Source organism: Oreochromis niloticus, linkage group LG20 (assembly GCF_001858045.2).
Source record: "Oreochromis niloticus isolate F11D_XX linkage group LG20, O_niloticus_UMD_NMBU, whole genome shotgun sequence".
NCBI classification, from domain to species: Eukaryota; Metazoa; Chordata; class Actinopteri; order Cichliformes; family Cichlidae; genus Oreochromis; species Oreochromis niloticus.
Window position 1 is genome coordinate 18438708 of NC_031984.2, and position 22137 is coordinate 18460844.

Here is a 22137-nt window from a genome sequence, read left to right on the forward strand (position 1 = left end):
AGTTGTGCATTAGGGCTGCTTGAGCCACACCTTGGCTGTCTTTTACAGCGATTAGGACTGTAATGTCTTCAGTTAGATTCAGTCTGATCCTCTCCGCTTAGTTCTTTGAAACAGTTAAGGCACGATGAAAGAGGATCTTTTATTCCACACAATGCAACTGGTAGTCAGTGCTTGGGCGCCGCCTTAAAGAGGGTCTAAATAGTTGTGTGCATTAGTGTGTGAGTGTGTGTGTATGTGTGTATTGTATGCAAGGGTGAGGTCTAAGTGTGTTTGCTTTTTTTCTGTCTGAATAGACTGACTGCTTTGGCATTCAGTTTCTCTCCCGGTCACACATGAGGTTGCACACACACACACACACACACACACACACACAGACACACACACACACACACACAAGAGTCAGGAAGGAGGGTACAATGCTGTCCTCCCCTCCTCCTTTCTCTAAAGATGTGTTTTTTCTCCCTCTCTCCCAGACTTCCTGGGAGGGGTACACTACCCTTTGTGTCCGAAGGCACTCTCTTTTTATCTTTCCCTCTCTTATTCACTCATTCACGGGGGACAAAGAGCGAGAGGGCGAGGAGAAGTTTTTCACCTGGATGAGGAGGGCCATGGGGAGGACTCTGCAACAAAAGTGCAGAGAAACAGAGAAGGAGGGATGAAGAGAAAAGAGGAGATAATGAGACGGAAAAGGGAGATGCTTCTGTGTGTTGTGCTCTTTTCTGCTTGCTGCGGTTAAGAGGAGAATGACAGGCGGATGTCTGGGTGGAGAGAGTAGCTGTTTAGTCTGAGGCCATGTCATGGGAAACATACTCGTGCCCTCTGGGACTTCATTCAACCCCTGGTATACTGCACACGCACATAAACACGTGTGCATACACACTTCATGTGTGCTACTTGTCCTCCCACACACACACACACACACATACCCTGTCATGAGATGGAGGGGGGGGGTGAAAGGTCAAGCACTTCAGTAATGGAACAGGAAGTGTTGGAACAGTCGGCGCTACACAACATACAACTGCCTCCAACATGTGGACAGGAATGACAGGCAGCTGTTGTGGGTAGGCCATAGCTTTGGAAGGCAGGAAGGCATTCATAGCCCTCCCCGTACTCCACTAATGTGTTGTTTTGACATGTATATTTTGTCTAGTTTTCATGCGTGTTTGTCACATGATATTTGCTATGCATTTTTTTCAAAGCTTTTGCAGTATTAAAAGACAATAGCATGCCAATGAACTCTTAAAAAAATGGTAAAGATGTGTGGAAAAGGGTAACAAATTTTATCGCTTCCTGAATGGGTATCTCTTACAGAGGTGTCCTCCCCCCCCCCTTCTGCATTCTGATTCAAGGCAGATTCGCAGCAGTGGACACAACAGTAAATGAAACCCGATGAGTATTAGTGTCAGGCTCTATTATGACTTCATTTGGTTGAATGGCAGAAACAGGAGGACACTGGATCTAGTTAGAAGGCTGCTCAAATCCACTGCTGGCTCAAAAAGCTCCTTTGCTGTTGCGCTCACAGATCCATCAGGTCATCTGCTCCATATATTAAAGAGTACCCACGGATAACATCTAGAACTCAACTTAGATCAGCGCTTGATGAAATCTTACCCCACACCGATGAAGACATGTGGCTGCTGTTGGTTTAAAGAGATTTAGTTTGGCCTCTTGCCATTCATGTAAAAAGTCCAGATTTCCTTTTTTGCTTCTTCTCAGATATGTAATCGAGACTTGAGTAAGTCTGACAGAATTCCCCCCTCCCCTCTTCACAGCAGATGGAAAATTCACCTGTGAAGTCCAGGCTTAGGAAGAATAATGATGTAGTCTTACCAATAATTATGCAATCCTAGTGAGCTCACTGCTGTTTCTGCATTCAGATCAGTCAAACTAACCCTCAAATATTACACGTCCTGAGAAAAGATTTCATCGTTCTTTATCTCCCCCCATCATTAATCTCTCAAACTTCTGTTTTCTACATCCCTGCTTTAATTTCTTGTACATTCTTGTGCAATATCCCCCTTTGGCTATGCTACTGTATTTGTGTTTGTGAGCGTGTGTGTGTGTGTGTGTGTGTGCGCACATTTACATGTGTCTGTAAAAGCTGCTTTGTTCCCTTTAGCTAATACTCCAGGCTACCATTCAACCTTATCCCAGCTAGCACTGTAGTGACATCTCTGCTCTGTGAGATTCTTTGATGCATTAACCATCATTAAGTGAGTATGTGCGTGCGCGCCACTATTGCTGCCTGTGTGTTTCCTTATGTGCAATGCGCACATGGAGGGTCTTGTGAGTACGTGCAAATGTGTGTGTGTGTGTGTGTGTATGTTGTTTGAAAGGGCATTAAGTATCATTAGCTCTTACTAGTCATCACCTGCACACTGCCAGCCCCACATGAGCCACTTTGCTCTGCAGGTCTGGCCAGCGATCACAAAGATAGGCAGACAGAGACAGACGGACCCATGTTGAGGTATCAGGGGAACTTTGAGAGATATGTCATGCACACTCTGCTGTCAGCACTCATGTAAACATTCTCCCCCATGTCTCGTCACAGGATCTATTATTTTAGTTTCCTATTAAATAAAAAACAAAGTTACAAACTTTTTTATGGGGGTTAGAAAAATTGTTTAAAAAATGTAAAAAATAAAAATAAATCCAACTTTCTGCACAATCAATTTGAGCATTTTTTACTCTAGCACATAATCAGGTTATCTTAGATGTTTTAATCAGAAAAACACAGCTTTTGCTTCTTAAAATAGCCATTACATTTGTAGTTTGTGATAGGCTTATCTAAAAAGTGGGCATTTCCTGTGAGCTGTTGTAACTGCATCTTCATGCAGAAGTATAAAATCCTGTTTGAAATTCTTGTATTTTTAGGCAATAAACAGCTTCAAAATGTCTCATCAAATGCACATATGCCACATTCAGACACATAGATCCACATATGCATGGACATGCACTTGGACAGTTGGTGACATTCGGCGTGCCCTGTCCCAGGACAGGACAATGCCTTCTCTGTAGTGGAAAAGAGAGGGCTAGTGCACTTGCACAGTTTCATGCACATACAGTACAGACAGACGCTCACGCACACACACACATGCACATGCACACAAACAAATATTCCCATGGATTCCCTGAGCTGGAAAGAATAGGAATCTGGGCCATGCAGCCAATCTGAATTCTCTCAGTCAGAAGCAGGCCTTCACCCCACGACCGCACATCACAGGGAGAACATTCCTAGCGCCCCGTGTCATACTTGCGTCACACTGCCATCACACGAAAAACACAGATTTACATATTCAGTCAGTGGGCATTGGTTGAACACCAACAAGGGCCAAACAGTTTAATTCAGTCCCCATAAGCCCATCATGTGCAGGCTCTTATACACATAAACTACAAAAACCTCCTCCACTTTGCTTTTCTGCTCTCTGCCTCCACCCTAGTTCCCTTCAAGATCTTGTGTCGTGATTGCTTTCTACTTTTTTCTAAAGGACAGGATGTGGAGCGGTAGAGCACACTGTGGCCTCTGTGTCTTCTTTGCTTGCTGTTCCTGAGGGAATTGCCATTGTTTCCATTGTTTTTCTGTACCTGCCTACCTACCGTCTGTCCCTGAGCAGCGTTTAAAAGCCTCCCGGGTCGTTCTCAGGAAACCACAAACCAGTGCAGTTCCTTCACCCTTCTGGCATAAATATCACTTAGCAATCGGAAGTGGCTTTTTTCAGCCAGTGTTCGTTGCATGAGCTCCAGGGAATCTACTGTAGGAGAGCGCAGAGTTAACACTTTGACGGTTTGAGTTGAGGAGAGGACAAAGGAGTTAATGAAGGATGTAGAGCATGAAAAGAAGGAAACTATGGTGCAGTTGATTTCTTCCTCTGTACAACTCTCTGATCACCATTGACAGCTGTTTGGCTTGTAGTCTAAACAGCTCCTCCCCAACTGACATGCACATTAACACCTTGAAGAAAAAAAATGAAATGACACCATCTGAGTACACACCCTGTGCTGTTCTTATTCCGCTGCCCTAAGGTGTATCCATTGCTAGGTTTTTTTCTATCAATCACTGCACAGGGATCACACATTTGCACTGTGTGAGCAGACCGACACCTGTTCTGCAGATGAATAGGTTGGGGGGGGGGCAGGAGAATGGCCTAAATGAGGTAGGAGGGGAGTGTAGTTGAGGCAGGGTGCTACCGTAGATGTCTGGAGCCAGGACACTGATGCTGGAGCTGATATCTTCTCTATGAGGACCCTCCACTCTTTGTATACACACACTCAAGCACACACACACTGTTCTCTTTTTTCTTCTATGCTGCTCTTTTTTTTTTTTCAAATGCTCCTCTCTCTCCGTCAAATACATTTTCTGTTTTCTCTCTTTTTCTTGCAGACATGATGTTTACAGTGTGAGCCCCGGTCACTCACGATAGGAATCATTCCATCAACATAATGGCTAAATGACACGCACACGACTGCTACTGCCACGGTCACCACACAGGGGCAGGATGTTGTCCCCTGTATGCATATATATAGAATGTGTGTGTGTGTGTGTGCGCGTGTGTGTTTCTGTGTGATTTTTATTTATTTATTTTTTTGCCCCTGCTTAAGCAGAGTGTTCAAAGCTGTCCAGTGCACATTTATTTCTGTGGCACCAATCGGTTCCCTTTTAATCATATTTTTATCTCTCCATTATTCTTAGATTCTTGCTTCACCTCCACTGGCTAGAAAAAAATCCCCTTTGCAATCTGGGTGGTCTTTACACACATACTCACACACACACACACACACACACACAGAAACGCGTGTGCACATGCAGGCGTGCTCACACACTCCTCGGTTTTCCTCTGTCTGGTAATGCGCTAGCTGTGGTTTCCTGGCCCCAGCCAAAACACTGTTAGAAGTTCACCGCACTTACCGCTACCACTAGGCATCACCTAAATGCTTCTCAACTCCGGTCCAACCCCAGACCCAAATACACTCTTTTCCACTTACGCTCACACTGTTCAAGTAAGTGGGAGACGTGTAAACATGCGCACCTGACAACCGTAGAAACAGTAAGTATAGAAATATTAGAGAGTCTATCTACCGGATATCATATTAAACAGATAACGAGGGCATTAAGTATTTTCAGGATGACAAAAAAGCATTGCTTTAACTGTGTATAAGTCTAAGGGTGACAACTAACTAATTCACTTGCTCCTAGCTAAGATTTGTGATAGTCACACTACTTACCATCCTTTATGGCCATTTGACTTGTTTGCTGCTACACATTAAACCGCACAGGTCTCCAAACTACCGTACATGGTGTTCTCGCACTCAGCACACATCCACACACACTCACAGAGACAAGCACCCCGGGGCACTGCCTTTCCTTCCTAATGCGATATCAAAGAGAAGGTCTTTCAAATCATCTCACATGACAGCTCATTTCAAGCATTGCCCACGGAAACAATTACTGCCATAAATCTCTACCCACTCCGCTGCTAGCAGCTCCAAGCACCTTTGCCTCCCAGTGGCAAAATTCTCTTGCAGAGTCAACCTGTAGTCGCCTCGGTGTTATGATTTAAAAAAAAGAGAGAAAAATTTCCCTGATTACGACTTAATTATGTTTATGCCTATATGCAGTGGGGTCGTCCAAGTGTGCAAATAAACACTTGAAAATCGAGTGAATCATGCATCGCCTGGCTTCTCCTCTCAAGTCGCTATAGCATGTGCATTTCGGCTCACTTTGAAGAGCTCTCCGATGACATGGCCGAATGATGTCATATACTTTCACAGAGTTGTGTGGATGTGGTTTATAATGTGGACTGTTCCCAAGCAAATCCCTGTGACCTCGGCAGCCTACAGTATGTGCTTGGAGGCTAATCCAGGGTACACGTCGCAGCGGGGCGTGCTGGACCGTTCTGCAGATCCTGATGGGGATTGGACCGGCTCACCGCTGTTGTAACCTTTTATACTCGAGGATGAAATGAGAAACTCCAGCCTGCTGTGCTGGCTGCAGTCGTTTTCAGTGCAGTATCTGAGTTTGGGAGAAGCTTGTTGTTTTGTTTGTGTTTGAAGAAGGAAAAATTTCATGTGCATTCTCCTGATTCGTTGTGGCATCTCTCCTGCCGTCCCACATTCCATCTTCTCTCTCTCCTCTACAACTAATGTGTGTGACTGTGTGTGGGCGTGTGCGGTTGGTCACTGAGTTTATTTATCTTATTCTAAATCAGCCCTCAAACTCACTAATTGGTACAGTTCCACCGTTAGGGAACGAGGGGAAATGAACAATTAAGCTTGTGTTTGTAGGAAATGATGTGTGTTTGTGTGTAGATCTGTATGTTTGTGTGTGGCTTGGGCGCAGCACTTAAGATGAGCGCAGATCTCCACCGAGGGAGTCTCATGTCATCATTGTTTTTACTTTAGAGGAGGACTGAGAGGCTCAACGCGCTCCCTTTAAGATCAAGCCTGCCTTGGGTGTGTACGTGTGCTGACTTAGCTGTGTGACATGCAACCATTGTTAGGCCAAAAGCCTGATGTTCTCATAGGTAGAGCGATTCCTGGACGCAGTAAGAGACCATATTTCACCACCATAAACTCTAAATGTGTTTTAACTTTCAAAAGAGCACAGTGAGATTTGGCCATCACAGGCTCCCATGACAGCACAAGAGGCGAGCATCATTCAGCCGGAGTTCTTTTATGCACCTCTCTTAAAGTCGTTTGCTACATAAACTGTTGATCTTTCTCCCCTCCTCCTGAATTCTGCTCCTCTGCTCTCAAAATGCTTGCAGAGCCCCTAGTGAGAGCTGCTCTATCACGCCCTGTTTCCTGGATTTGACTTCTATCACTTTAGTATCAGTTATCACAAAGTGTCTGTAATCTGTCCTCTGAGGTCTTACGCAGTAAAGCAGTTTGAAAGATCTGGCTTTAAGCCACGACAGGGTGGTGTATGAAACTATCTTTTACATAATATTATGTCTAGAGCTTCTTATTACCCTTAAAGTGGCTGGCAATTACATTTTTCATTGTATTTACAGCATCTGCCATGCGCTCTAGCCAACGTATACAAAGTACATTTAAAAATGATACTGTTCTTCGGTGTTTGGAAATGAAGTCTCACAAAAGAGTTATTTCATCGAGATATTTTTTTGAAAAAACATAATTAAGTGACCCTTTCCTGCACATGTTTCTGCTCTTTTCATCTACTTTGCCATTGTGCTTTTATTGCAACACAGTGTGACACAGAGTAGCGGCAAAGCTGACCGCTAAGCCTTTTACACGTTTGGACATCTGTGTTCAAACCCTTCTTGATTCACGCGCACACAAAAACATGCTTGTGTCAAGTGCTTGCAGCTCCACACACATGCATGTGTACACACAAACACACACGTGTGCACACAAACACACAGTCTCTCTTGTGGCATGTCTCCAGTTGGAGCTCAGAAACCTGACACTGAAAGTGGTCCAGTTATTTTGCCATAGTGGCCAGCACACACGCTCTCTCTCGCTCCCTTGCGTACACATGTTCCCGCCTGTCCATTTTTATCTACATGTGGGCTATGCCAGTGCTTCACATCCAGCCAACTGTTGCCCACTGCTCTATTTTTACAAAATGATGGAATACCAGCCACATCTTGGCAGCATTAATTCATTTTTCAAACAACACTGAAACAAATGGGTACTTGACCAAGATGAGTGAGAGGAGGATTGAAGATCAAGGTTAGGACTCAAATCACAAGAAAGATGATTAGTGAGGTCAAGGAAACACAGGGTGAAAAGCTTAAAGGGATTAATAATAAAACAGCCGGAGAGTCCTTTGTTGTTGTAACAGTGATGTGTTACTCACAGGTATGTGGTCAGCGGGCTGAGGTTGGCTGGCACAGATGATAGTCCCATCTCTGAGCAGTCAACCATGATAAAGATCCCGTCTTCTTCACAGTGGCACGGAGATGGGCACATTGTTGCCGCTGTACCCTGTCTGTCCTGGATCCGTCCGTACCCCCACGCTCCGGGGGCGGACCCCCAGACTCCTCCGGCCACACAGAGAAACAGAACCACAAGAGGCATGTCTGACTGACCACCTGTCTGCATCTACACCTGTGGAGTTCCCCGACTTGTCTCACTCTCTTTCTAAGATGCAGCGCTGATAAATGAGGAGTTTCTTGTCTTCTAAATACTCCCGTTGCTCTTCTAATGCCCCTTCCTATCCTTTTCTTCACTGCAGGTTGTCCACACTGTAAATCTGTCCTGTCAAGACACTGACCTATTCATCTCTGTTTATTTACCTATCTCTCTGTCACTACTTCAGTCCCATTGGCTCAACTTTATCTAATTCCTTTTCCCTCTTGTCTGTCTTTCCTCTGAATCTGGCCTTGCCTTTTTACTGTCTTTCTTCCCCTCTGTCTTTCTCTCCTTGTATATATGTCTCTCCCTCTCTCTTTCTCTCCTTGTATGTATCTCTTGCTCTCTCTGTCTCTCTCTCCTTACCTATTGTAGAAGGAGCGCATGAGTTGTGAATGAGCTACGCTCATTGGCCCACAATTTAGGGATGGGCTGGAGCATCTCCGGAAAGTGGGAGGGACCCGCGATTCTCAAACTCTTCCCTCTCGTTCTCCCTCTCTTCCCTTTCCCATTCTTTACTTAGGCTAGAAGTCTGAAGAGAAAGGGTGAGTGTGCAGTTTGAAGAAGGGAAAAGGGAAGAACGAGGTAATTGCAATACAGTGCAGTACAGTGGTGTGTGACAAGATTGATTGTGAGGACTTATAAAGCCCTTGTGAGGGAAACTTGGAGAAAAATGAGGTATTGTTTTCAGTTGATATAAGATAATGGGAAAAGCAAACTCTGAAGAATCAGAATGAAAAGGAGTGTGTGTGGATGTATGAGAGTGATACAAAGGGTCAGAGTGTTGTGACAGCCCATGATATACATAGTAAAAAACTAAAGTGAATGTCTATGTTTTATATGTTTTACGTAGTATGTTTCATAAGGCTTACATGTGTCACAATAAGGTAACTCAGATGTGCCAGTTATCTTTTTTTCCACGTGTACATCAAGTGAACATATAAGAATTTTTCATGAATTCATGCCTATAATATGAAAGCATATGAAAGCAGACACTTACATGTGTAAACTACATTGTGACAAATATGTCTTACAATACAAACATTTTCTTGGATGCAATGAGAAATTCCTGTTTTTGTTTTGTTTTTTGTTTTTTTTCCAATGGCTTGCAAGTGATTGAAGGAAATTGGAATTCTGACACTTCAGCACCCCTCAGTACCCAGAAAGAGCAGAATCGAGTGTCTCGTAAGTCCCACCTTCTCAGATTTCTGCCTGCTGGAATGTTGCAATCACACACACTCAAAAATGCTCGCATGCAAGCATGCACACATGCACATGGATGCCCATAGATAAATTACAGATCATGAGTGACCGGTCCAAAGGATCTCACATGTCCATTTCACACATACACACACACACACACACACACACACACACACACACACACACACACTCCAGTCTATAGAGAGGAGAGTTTGGAATTGTTGAAGAAGTGCAAGTTAGTGGCAGCCTATCCGTGCTCACTCACAGTTTTTCCACAGAATCTTGACAATAGTCTCATCCAACCTCACTTTGTTTTATTATAACGCATAAATCTTCTTGTTACACAACTGAGCTTTACATGCTTTGTGCCTGTAAGTACTGAATGTTACATAAGAGCCTAATGATGCAATTTATAATTATAACAGCTCAAGAAAAACTGAGTCGGTATTAAAAGCAGCACAGATTTTCTTCTGTCATTTAGGGGCAGGGATAGCTCAGTAGGTAGCATGGTCGCCCCATGATCGGAAGGCCGGGGGTTTGAATCTACTGAACACCTACCTTGATGTACCCCTGAGCAAGGTGCCGTCTCTAGACACTGCTCCCCGGGTGCCTGATGAGTGGCTGCCCACTGCTTCACTGAGTGAATGGGTTAAATGCAGAGAGAGTAATTTCCCCATGGGGATCAATAAAGTATACATTATTATTATTATTCAAGCCTATCTCCCGGTATTAATCTAGTGCTAGTCTTGAGCTAATCTGTAAGAAGCTGAAAGAGGGAAAGAAATCAATTATTCCAATAGGCAAAAATAGTACAATAAAACACTATACTGATTATCCCTAATAGCTCTACTTTTAGCTATTTTCATGTTTTACTAGAGGGATCACATGGTCATCCAAGAGCTGATAAAATTAACCGCTCGCACTTATAAAATCTCCAGTAAAGAAAATTGGTGGATTAACTCAAAAATGGCAGTCAGTGTGGAAAGCATGGCTGCTTCCCAGTTCTTGGAAAAGTGAGGCTTGAGAAAGCGAGGCTTTCATTTGACAGATGCTGCATGTTATACGCACACAACTGCAAAGATGCAAAGCCAAGTACAAGGATGTAAATTTATGACATGCACAATCCCTGAAAGGGTTTGAAAACCCACTCATGGATACCGGACATAGAGTCCATGCACAGCGTGCTATTTCAAATGCAAAACTACACAGATCTTTTCTGGCCCTCCGGCCTGTCTGTCTCTCTGTATGTCTATCCATCTTTCCCCTTCTGTCTTTCTTTCTCCACTATCCTCCGTAGGCTGAATAGTTTCTCATTAATTAATTAACATTCCTATGCCACTGTGTTTTCTGAGGGGCCTTTGTTATAGCCCCACAAAAACTCTTTCAGAGCTGTTCTTCACAATGTCTCCCTCTCTGTGTGTTGCTCACGCTCTCTCTCTCTCTCTCTCTCTCTGATACTCTCTCTCTCTTCTCTCTTTTCTTGTTCTTTGTAGTGGAAAGCGGGTTACGGCTGTGTATTGTCAGTTTTACAATGTTGCGTGAGTTACTACGAAGTCTTTTTTATTCTTCAGTACCTCAAATGCACATAAAAAAGACTGTTCACAGGCACACCTTGTGTGATCATACAGTACACCCACATACAGCGTGTGCGCACACACACACATATGCACATTAAACATACACACGCTCTTCATACACCTGCAAACTCCACTCCCTGAGCTCTCCACCTCTCCCTTTTTTTGCGCGTCGAGCTTTGTCATCTTTTTAAATACTCTAATTGTCTGGCCTCAGGGGAGCCCTAAAACACACAAAGTGTAAAAACCTGCGTGTCTGGTCTCCTGCCTGTCTCCGTGCCTTTCTCTGTCTTTATCTGTTAATGGTCTCTTTGGTCTCATTTTTATACTTAGTCACAAATAGAATAGTTTTCTCTGTGGTGGGGTCGGGTGGGCTGTCCCGGGCTCTGTGGGGCCGGGCGGCGCTGCTGCACTGGGCCCCGGTCCGGATGGGCCTGGGCCCCCTTTCCCTGGCGGGTTGCAGAGTATGGGGTGCCTACTGGGGTCAGCGGGGGAGCTGGCCCCAGGAGGGGTCACTTGCCCCTCCCTTCCTTCCCTCCCCATCTCCAGCTGCCTCCCTCTTCCCGCTCCACCACAGTCACCCACACATGCAGGGCCTTGGGGTAAGGGTGTGTCACCAGGGTGCAGAGGAGGCATCCCCCCCCCTCTGTCCCCTTCTGGCTGCCTGTGCCTCAATTTTATCTCACAACTTAGACATTCACATTACTCACACTCTCATAACACATACATATAGGATCTTGGGGGTGGGCACGCAACACGGACTCCAAAAGACCATCAGGGTGTACACCTCACCCCTGGCATCGTTGCACACCTCTCAATTTTAAATACACGTAGACATGGAGGGCTAGCAGGAGGGGCTATGCGCTTACCTGCTGCTCTCTGGCAGGTAGCTCCATGCCCTCCTGGGTTTTAAATGCACCTTAGAACACACATGCATCAACACTACATATGAGCGGGTGGAGGGAGGTTTGGAGTCTTCACACACCCCCGTTCTCTGCGGCCTGCTGGAGCGGGGGGGCTAGGAGGAGGAGTTGGCCGTCCGACTGGGGTCTGGAATGTGGGGCCTCCCTGCTGCTGCGGAGAAAAGGGTAACACCACCTGGGTCTGGGTGCAGTTTCCCCCTCCAGGGGCAAGGGTACCTAGACCCGGTTCTTAGAGTACGCTTGGGGAGTGTGATTGTGTGTACAGTGTCTCTTTATGTCTGTCTCCACGTTGGTTGAGTGTTGAGTAATTGCATATGAGAGCATGAGGGTGGGAATGGATGTTTGTATCTGTGTGTGCCTGTATGTCTGTCTATATGTCAGGTTGGGTATCAGACGTCACCTCTCTGGGGACATCTCAGGCCCTCCAAGGTTTGGAGGCCTATCTCCCCCCACCACTTCTCCTGCCGGTGGCGGACGTCCTCAGACATCGGTGCGTTGGTGGTTCTTTAAGTGTCCGGGGATGGGCGTCCAGGTACACTCCGGCTCACTCCTTGGTGGCTGCTTATCGGGGTCTGGAGCCTGGGGCTCGCTCGGGCCACTTCAGGGGTGGGGTGCCCTCGGCCTCTCGGCCTGGGGCTCGGTCACTCTGGCACAGCTGGCTGCCGGCGGAGCTCACGGGCACGTCACTGCAACCCCCCCTGGCTTCTGCTCCGCGGCTGCTGAGTGACCCCTCATCTGGGACTCTCCTCAGCTCTTTCTGGGATAGTGGCGCGGCTGCCCCTCTGTTGGTCTTCCTTGGTCTCCTGTGTTCTGGGGGCCTCTGGATGTCTGGAGTTTTGATACCTGCTTCATGCCCTGGAGGACGGGGCAGTGGCCCCCCACACCCTCTAGCAGATCATTACATCATTACATGAAGGAACCTTTTAAAAACAAGCGCGTCCATGCTCACAGGTGTACACACGGGTGATCACACACACAAACTACACCCTTTTTGGCTCCTACCTCAAAGCACACTGTGCGCTGTCGATCTTACGTGCTGCACAATAATGTTTAATATTTAGTATTTACTGTCATATTCCCATATATCATCGTGATGTTGTTTATTCTATTACTCTCGTTTTCTTCTGCTTGTTTTCTTTTTTCTTTCTCAACAGGTGATCCAGGTGATCGATATATGTATTTTTTGTCTGCTTATTCTGTTGGTTTTTGTTTTTTGAAATAATCACATATAATATGTAAGCACACATGATATTCTATTCTTGACAGTACAGGAAGAAAATCTTTCATGTCGTTAGCATGCTCAACAAGTCCGCATATTTCCAGAAATATCCAGATTTCTAGTTTCCATTTTATTCATGTAGCCATGAACATCTTTCATTAAAATGTTTTGAAGCTAGGTGATTTAGAACAAAGTAACAGTCTGCTTATGTGAAGCTGCTGCTGTTGGGTTTGTCTCCCTAAGTTGTATTGTGTTATATAGTAACATGCTGTGTGGCCTCCTACATGATTCAGCATTTCTACTGGAGGAGCCCATCCCAAGTTCAAGGTGGTGTGAACATTCACAATTCCCTAATAAGCCCTTTCAGCCTTTATGTTTCAGGTTGCGGTGTAGTATCCACCGGACTCATTGCTACAACAGGTAAATGTAGCAAACTAACACCAAGACTGCCACAATGGAGGTAACCAAGATGATCGCTACTCGTTTGTATTTCTGTGCACCGACATGGGAATGTTATATTGTTAAATGTGTCGCTTTTTGAGGGAATAAAAGTCAAGGATCTGTTATCGTGCTTCTGATAGATCTGATGTTTGGTTACAAGTTTCATTTTGCTGCATTAGATTTTCCGATGCTAAAAAAGTTCCTGCTGTTTCCCAAGACTGAAATATTCACACAGGTGCTGAAACAAATCAGTAGTTTGTGTGATGGAAAGTGTGATATGGCTAAAAAAGAAGCTAAATAAAGTTCCATAAATTTTATATAATATTTTATATATTCAGTATATATTTTACCCAGCAAAAAGTCTCACATTGTTGACCGGTTTACTACACTCACTTGGACATTTTTAAAATTCTTCAGCTACAAAATGTTAAATAATAACAGAAGGCCTTGAATTTTTTTGTTTGTTTGTTTTGTTAAACATCAGGTGGCTATATGTTTATATTTCTCAAGGATTCATCCATAAGGAATAAGAATAAAAATATAAGAATTATTATTGTTTGAGAAAAAAGCGGACACCTTAATGAGTAAAATATAGTATAAAACACCAAATTCTTAATAAAACTTATATGTTTACTAATAGAGGCAAGTGTAAACCTTTTTTTTTTTTTTTAATCAAACTTGGGGCCACACACACCCATCATGTCTTAACAAATACATCGCCTATTCACCGAACCGCACTGGAGTGTCTCAGTTAATGCTTCTACAGAAATCACACATCTGTTATGGGACCAGTATATGCTGCACTTTGGGAATAATGAGAACTGTGAGTTATTAATGTGCAATTAACATGTTAAAAATGAAGGGTGTCAAATAAAATTCTGCTGAAGGCCCCAGAAAGGTTAGATCCGGCCCTGCGTTGAATGAACAGCTTAAAAATTCACGCTCATCTGTTCGCGTGTTTTCAAATATCTGCAAGTGGAAAAGCACGCATGCACTCATATACTTCATCTATATCTCTCACTTTTCTTTCTCACACTCACTCAGTCACTCATACGCATGCTATCAAACAGTCTGCATCAGATCAAAGCCAGTGCTCCCTGCGTACTCCTCCCCCCTCTGCGCCGAGCTCTGTGGGCTGTAAACACTATCCAAGCAATGGCAGCCTTGAAGACACGAAGACAAGTAACTACCTGACACCTGACACTAAATGGGGGGCACTCACCGTGGTCTACCTGGGAATAAAATACACACACACACACAGACAAAGCTACCTGAGCTCCTTGCAGCAAGAAGCCTCCATTCAGGGGGGAGATCAGAGAAAGCAGCCGTGCAAACAGAGCCCCCCCACTCCCACAAAACACACACACTCCATAACAGCACGCCTCCTCACCCACATCCCTTGCCCTCTTGCAAGATCTCTTCCCCACCATACTCCTGCATACCAGACACCTTCCAGTGCCTCTCCAATCTAAGCCACATACCAAAAGTTGATAGAAGTTTATTTGTGTGTGTGTGTGTGTGTGTGTGTATGTCTGCACACTTGTATGTGCATTTATAGAGATTCTTGTGTTCACAATGCCTTTGTCTGTATGTGTGCATGCCTGGGCCGTTCAGAGGCAATTGAAGGCTAACTCAGGTATACTCGACGGAAGCAAGTGAGACGCTATGGGTTACCGGTGGCGGCAACTTAGGTGTGTGCTGTCTTTTCATGTGAAACCACCTGAAAGCCAACCAAAGGTCCCTCTCATTCCCTTCACCCCCCCCACCCCTTTTCCCTTTCTTCCTCTCTCCATCTCACAGTACAAAGGGAAGAATGAATGAAAAAAAGAACAGCAGAGGAAGGGGGATGAGGTAAGGGGTCCAGGGTACACGGGTGGGGCAAGAGGCTGGAGAAAAGGGGCTGCTGTGAGTGGACAAAACAGGGTGGTGGACTTATTTGTGTGTTTGTATGACACAGTCTTATTAAGATAGCCCTGCACATCTGTTTTGCATGCCTCCCATCCACTCTATGCCTTCATAATTAAACTTGTTATGCTCTCGGTTTAAACGTGTCGTGCTTTTTGTGCTTTTTTTCCAGGTAAATAAGGTATTTGACTACAGATTATTCCATATTTACAATTTGCGTGTTGTACTAAGGTTGACGTGTTTATATCACATGTTACACCAGTGTTAAAACTGTGTAAAATAGCTGCATTTGTGGCATAGCCTGTTGACATACAGTGAGAAAAATCTCCTTACCAAAAAATAAAAACAGGAAAAGTAGCCAATAAAATAAAACATTTCAATTCAAAATGTTTTAGTGTGGCTTTAATATTTGTACTATTAGTAGTGCAATAGCTAACAATAAGCAGGGTTCTTTTTTCAGTCCAGTCCTTGTATCTGGCCATTGTTAAGCCACTTAACACTGACCCATGAATGAATTGAGCTTTAAAAAGTCACCTAACTCAAGGGATAAAACTACATCGTGACTACATATAACAACTTGGCAAAGAACCAATTTTAAATTATGTCATTAGGCACTTAGTAACAAGCGGCCTGTCACAAAAACACCTCAGAGATGCATCTGGCTGTTCAGTTGATCCCTCTGCTGTTCACCAAAGCCTCGTCAAAATGGTCTCGGTGGAAGGGTGGATGTCAAGAAGCCATTTTTAAGCAAGGGAAATGGGGAGAAAATGTTGAGGTATGCCAGATTACACAAGAACTGGACTGAAAATCAGTGGCCACAGGTCTTATGGAGCAATGAATCCAAATTTTAAAGTTCTGGTTCAAATCATGATCAAAGAGAGGTATAACAATGAGTGTCTACAGCTATCTGTGAGGCACAATGGATGCTATCATTGTTTTGGGACTGCATTTCTGACAGTGGAGTTAGGGATTTTGTCAAAATTGAAGGAATTATAAGAACTATTAGATTTTGATTCACCATGAAATATCATATGGCAGAGTTTTTATTTTCCAGCGTGACAGTGATCCCAAACACACTGCAGGAAAAGCATAAAGGATAGAAAACCAGAACACAATCTATCAATCACTGATTGGATTCCCCAAAGCCCAGACTTCAACAGTATTAAAGAAGATCATTTTGACAGAGACCAGAGCAAAAAGCAGTTAAGATCCAGAGATGAGCTGTGGATGTCCTCCAAGAATCCTTAAAGTTTATGTTTGCACATTTCAGTTAGTCGCTGCACCAATATGAAGAAATGAGGGGTGCACAGTACAGTTTGTTTGTAAAAATGATCCTGTTACCCAAAAACATGTGATCTTGTTCTTAAGGGGACAAGTACATTTAAAAGTGTTACACCCAAACACTTTATTATGTCTCCCTTTGACGGCATACTCGCTGTCGTACCAAGACAAAGCTTTTCAGGTGTTTGATCTCCACTTCGCTTATTTTCTCTTCAGTGACAGTGTGATATACGAGGGTTAATATGGTGAAATAGGCTGACTAAAGCATACAGGTCCACACATGCACGACGCTGCACTCTGTTTGATGCTATTCTGAGCAATGCCACTGGCGCTGCAATCAGACCCATGTGTTTTTGAGTGAGTTTGTAGGCGTGTGTGTGTCTGACTCCTGCACCTGTAAATTTTATCTATAAAATGTTGATTGGCCTCAGAAAAAAGGGACTGCTGATGGTTTTGGCACGTCTGTGTGTGTTTATATTTGCAGCACTGTGTTTAATTGTGTGTGTTCATACTCCTGAATGGACGTGTGAATCGTGAATGTTTGTGTTGAGTTTGTAGCCTTACCCAGTTTTGCGTGATAGTATCAGTCGTGTAACTGTAGAGGGAGGCTGATATGGAATGTTAACAGTGACTCAAAGTGTTGGACTGTTTCCATAGAGTCTCATTCATGCAGAACTTTGATAGGACACGCAGGAACGTCAACACATTTTAGGGAAAGATGAAGGGAGAGGGGCCCTATTATAATAGAATTCCAGTCATCTGCAGGGCGCAGATCATGTGAAAGATTATAGCTATTAAAACCAAAATTAGGCACCTGGGAGGTATGAATCTTATCATCGCTTAGAGCATGATTACCATCATCGTATTAAATCATGCAATTATGTTTTTGTTAGTGCCACTGCGCGGGAGCCAGAGTGGATTTGGGGAATTGGCTGATAAAATGGCGCCATCTCCTGCTAAAAGACAGAAGCGCATCACTGCAGAAGGTCAAGAGCTACACAACCAGCTGATGGCATCACAGAAATGTTGAAGCACCCATAAAACTTATGTAACCTCAGTTATTAATGTAAGAGAACATCACTTTGTGCTGCTCATTAGGGTGCACAATGTTATGACTTAACTGACTATTATATAATCAATTACTTTGTTATTATTTACAGCACTTAACTTCATTATCTATTTATTTATTTATTTTACTTTATGTATGTATTTATTCGTTATAGCATCATATGAATGTTAATTTTGGTTCCTAGCTGATAGCGTTTATGGTGGGACTGATGAGAGTGTAACATCCTGAGTGTTTTGGGAAGACAACTGAGCAAAACTTTAAGTTAACACTGTCCTGTTGTATTGGTGTTTGTTATAGAGCACAGGTGTCAAACATAAGGCCCGGGGCCAGAGTTTGCCCAGCAAAGACTCCAATCTGGCCCACTGGATGCCTTTGCAAAAATGTGAGGGCATTAACTTTGGACTAACCATGCTTTCACAGGTTTTACAGCTTTAGTTACTGATAAAGAACTCTCTCCTGGCCATCCACACTAAACCAAAGTAATTAAGTAATCGATAAAATGTAATATAGAAATTTCAGGTTTTTTACAACAGGTCAACAGAAACAGTTTAAGCCCAGGAAGTCGTGCTGACAGATTTCTTTGATTTTTTGTACAGCTGCATTTCTTTAATATGTAGAAGAACTGAGACATACTGTTGCCCATTAAGATATCTCAGGGATTAAATGTGTAGGAAACTTCTCTACACTGACAGAAAAGAGAGTTTCACTGGACTAAAGACTGAGACTAAAGTGGGCTGTATGTGACCCACCATTTAAAAGGAATCGGGATCTGAACTCACTGTTGTGCTAAAGATATTTGCTCTATAACCTTTCTAAAGGTTCCTCATGTTAGTCTAATTTTATTTTATTTTATTATTTACATCAGGAGACGTTTAATTTAGCAATTCCAAAGGTGACAGGTGGGAAGAATGGGAGTGGTAAAGAGGGGGAAAAGGAGAGACAGAAAGAGAAAAGAAAATAGGGAAAATATTAGAAAATGTCAAAAATAAAAGGACAGCACACAAGTGGAAAAACAATGGGTGTTGTGTTGTGTTGTGTTGTGTTGTGTTGTGTTGTGTTGTGTTGTGTGCGTTTGGGTATCTTTAGAAGATACTTTTAAGAGAAACTGTTTCCTGCCCTATACCCACAGCTAAGAGAGAACAGAGAACGATAACACAACAAGAAACAACGGTTACACTTAGTTTTAATGGTTTTGCTTCTGTTGGTACACACTGGACAGCAGGAGCTATGAGTATGAATGGTTACAAATTAATTAATTACAGGCTCACTGAACTCCAGTGGCAATATTGTCAAAGAATTGACTGCTAGGTTTGAGAGTCTGAGCAGCAGTTAGGATTTCGCTGACAGAACTAAGCCTCCAACATGCATATTTAATGACATGATGCACTGACTTGTCATGAATAACAATGTGGACAGTGGAGTGCAAGCTCAATTACTTTTAATGGTGTTGTCACACTGCCTCAAGAAAATGATGCCCTCTAAAGTTATTGATATGAAATTGTTGAATCTAGTCTGCTGATGACAGTACAGCAAAAAGTTTTCTAAAGTGCTTGCCGTCTCATATGGTTCATATGTACACAGCTGGTGGGATTTAAGCTGTTGTTGAAGAAATGTACACGCAGCAAATATGGCACATACTGTCAACATGACATCTCTTATCAGCTCTTTTTTCAAATACCATCCAAATGCCATCCTTCACGTATGGTGTGCTATTTACTTTACAGTTGCTATGAATCTCCAAGCTGCTTTGCAACCCACCTCCAACCCAGGTTCCTCTTTTTTTATGCTGCTCTTACTTTTTTATGCTTGACTCTGAATCAGTGTTGTATCTGTGCCACTAATGTCTGTTCTTTTCTGTCTCACCCTCCCTCTGGCTTTCCATTTATGCACACAGAAGGGCAGGGATGTGCTTTCAGAACAGACACTGCAAATTATAATTTTCTGTAGCTGGAAATATCAACCTTCGTTTAACTACAGTGGTCCGTGATAAGTATGATAAATAAATTATATCTGCTGCATACAGCAAGACATCCAATTCCCTACATTCTTCCTAAAAATGTACTTTCTCTTGTCAGAATCCTTTCTCCCAGAGCTTTGGGAAATGTTTTTTTTCCTCTTTTGCTGAGGTTGCAACTGAATATGTAGCGTGATTGACCTTTTCTCTGGAAAACATCAAACGGTAGTCATTATTATTTGAGGCAGAAGTTGACGTTGGCTGTCTTTGATGGGAGAGCCCCATTCAAGTTCCAGATTGCGGCGGGTGTTCTGAAATTGTTACAAATTCACATGTGGAAAGTGCATGCACTTTAAGTTCTTCCTCATCGACGATCAATTTGTAATACTAATAAGTAACCACACATCAAATAATTGTAAATAATCTTTACAGCCACAGAAATTCCACTCAGAGGGGTTTAATACTTCCAAAGGCTATACTGTAGTTATTCTTCTGTCTTTGACTGAATTATTCTGTTACTGCACTTTCAGCAAATTCTGAAACCACAGGAGCTCGCTGTCTCATGCACTTAACAGCCCAAACTGCATGTCATTACTTCTGCTGACCGCAGATGAGAAGTGATAAATATCCAGTAGTAACTCTGACGATGACACTGTCTTCTCTGGAAAGAGGAAGCCATAATTGCATGATTTCTGAGTACAGTACATGCATGCTGACTCAATTATCCTGATTCCACTGGGCAGTCCTAAAGGTGCAGAAATCACAGCAGAAAAACCCAGCTGGATGTAGTTTCCATGGATTTAATCTTAATCAAATAAAAGTGTCGAGACTGTTGTTTCAACACGTCCCTTTTGGAAATTTTGGATTCTTTTCCAAGATGTAACTTGTGTTTTATTCCTCTTTCTTTATCTCGAGATTTTTTTTCTTTGAGATTCTGCTGACTTGGTAGCGTTGCATAATTTGTGCAGATTTTTCAACATGCTGTAACGGTCACATACAAAGACAATGAATTCAGATCTGGTGACTAAAGTGTTCATTGGAGCTGTCACATTGTGAAACCAGTTTGAGAGGCTGGAAATAACCAGAAGATGGTAAATTATGGTCATAAAGAGAGTCATATGTTCACCTGTGACACTGAAACCATGATTGATTGGTAGATACTAAAAGAGTGCCAAGAAAAAAAAAATTCCCAACAGCATTAGCGCATGGACTTTGGACACACAATTCTTCTGGTCCATTGAAGAAGAAAGAAGGTAACAGGAGTGGTGGCAGTATGAGTAATTCTTCAAACGCCTAACGCAGGATAAGCAGACTAGAAATTTGCAGGAATATCACTTTCTAGCCTGTGCTCACTTCAGAATCATTGGTTTAAAGCCAAAAAGGCTTACCTGGAAAACAAACTACACCGAATATTTTTCAATGTCACTTTATCACGTCAAGATCTGCAGCCAAGGACCAAAACTAATGGTATTTAATATTAACATCAGGCGGCACCATATTTTGGAAGATGCATGCACAGTCTAAACACTGCAATAGGCAGATGCTATATGTGAGTCTTTTTGCAAATGAGGCGACAAGTTCAGGGAGGGAAAGAAAAGACAGCTATTGTTTTCGCCTACCCTGCCCTTATGACAGCTGTGGAGTGGAGGTGTGGGCCTCCTGCAGGAGAACACTGAGCACGTAGACAATATGAATGGCTTCGCCAAGTGTGACGTGTGTGGGCTTTGCTCTGTGCAACAGGGACTGCTTTCAAAATAGCTCATCAAAAACCATCAGGCTCTTTATTGTGTTCTTTGAAAAATCTTGTGTAGATGTTTTACTTTATCTTCAGAGCGCTGATAAAAAAATTTACGTTCCTGCTCTAGCTTTCTTTGCCCGTGCTTATCTGGCTGTGAAAGCAGATGATTTATACCATCTTCACACTTGAGTTTATGTGTTATTGCGATAAGGCCGGTGGGGTTGTGTGCGTGTCTGTGTAATGGTTTATGAGTGTTTATTGAGAGCGCAGATTGTCGGATGGCCTACTGGAGGACACAAACAATCTTCCGTGGGAATGCAAAGTTCCATGAGTTCCCAATCCCTCTCCTTATCTCCAGCGTTCCCACATGAGTAATGCATGTTGTCCTCTGCACCATCTGACCACCGCACTGCTGGTGACCATTCGCAAACTGCATGCGTTTAGTTGTGTGCTGCAAGGTTGTTAAAATGAACTACATCTGGAAAGGGTGAAACAATTGCAAGTGATTGTCAAAAACATCAGAAATACATAAATAAAAAGCTTTTATCTTTGTGTTAACCAAGAACGCGAGAGTGACAGACAAACAAAAGTGTGTGAAACTAATTGAAAGGTGGAGGAGGAGGAGGTGATGGTGTTGGGTGGCGTGTGTGTATGTGTGTGTGAGAGAGAGAGAGGAATCAACCTCAAGTTTTGCATACTTTCCAGTGTCTCTCATACACAGTTAGTATGTCAACAC

General features: G+C 43.3%; 1 protein-coding gene across 1 annotated transcript in view; it reads right to left on the reverse strand.

The window, feature by feature from the left end:
* The window catches only part of lgr6 (leucine-rich repeat containing G protein-coupled receptor 6), a 40540-nt gene extending 29328 nt beyond the window's left edge, over window positions 1-11212 (reverse strand). The window contains exon 1 of the mRNA XM_003448273.5: window positions 7820-11212. Within this exon, the coding sequence (XP_003448321.2) occupies window positions 7820-8064 (245 nt within the window). The 5' untranslated portion in view covers window positions 8065-11212. The remainder of the gene's footprint in view (window positions 1-7819) is intronic.
* Window positions 11213-22137: the final 10925 nt, after the last annotated feature.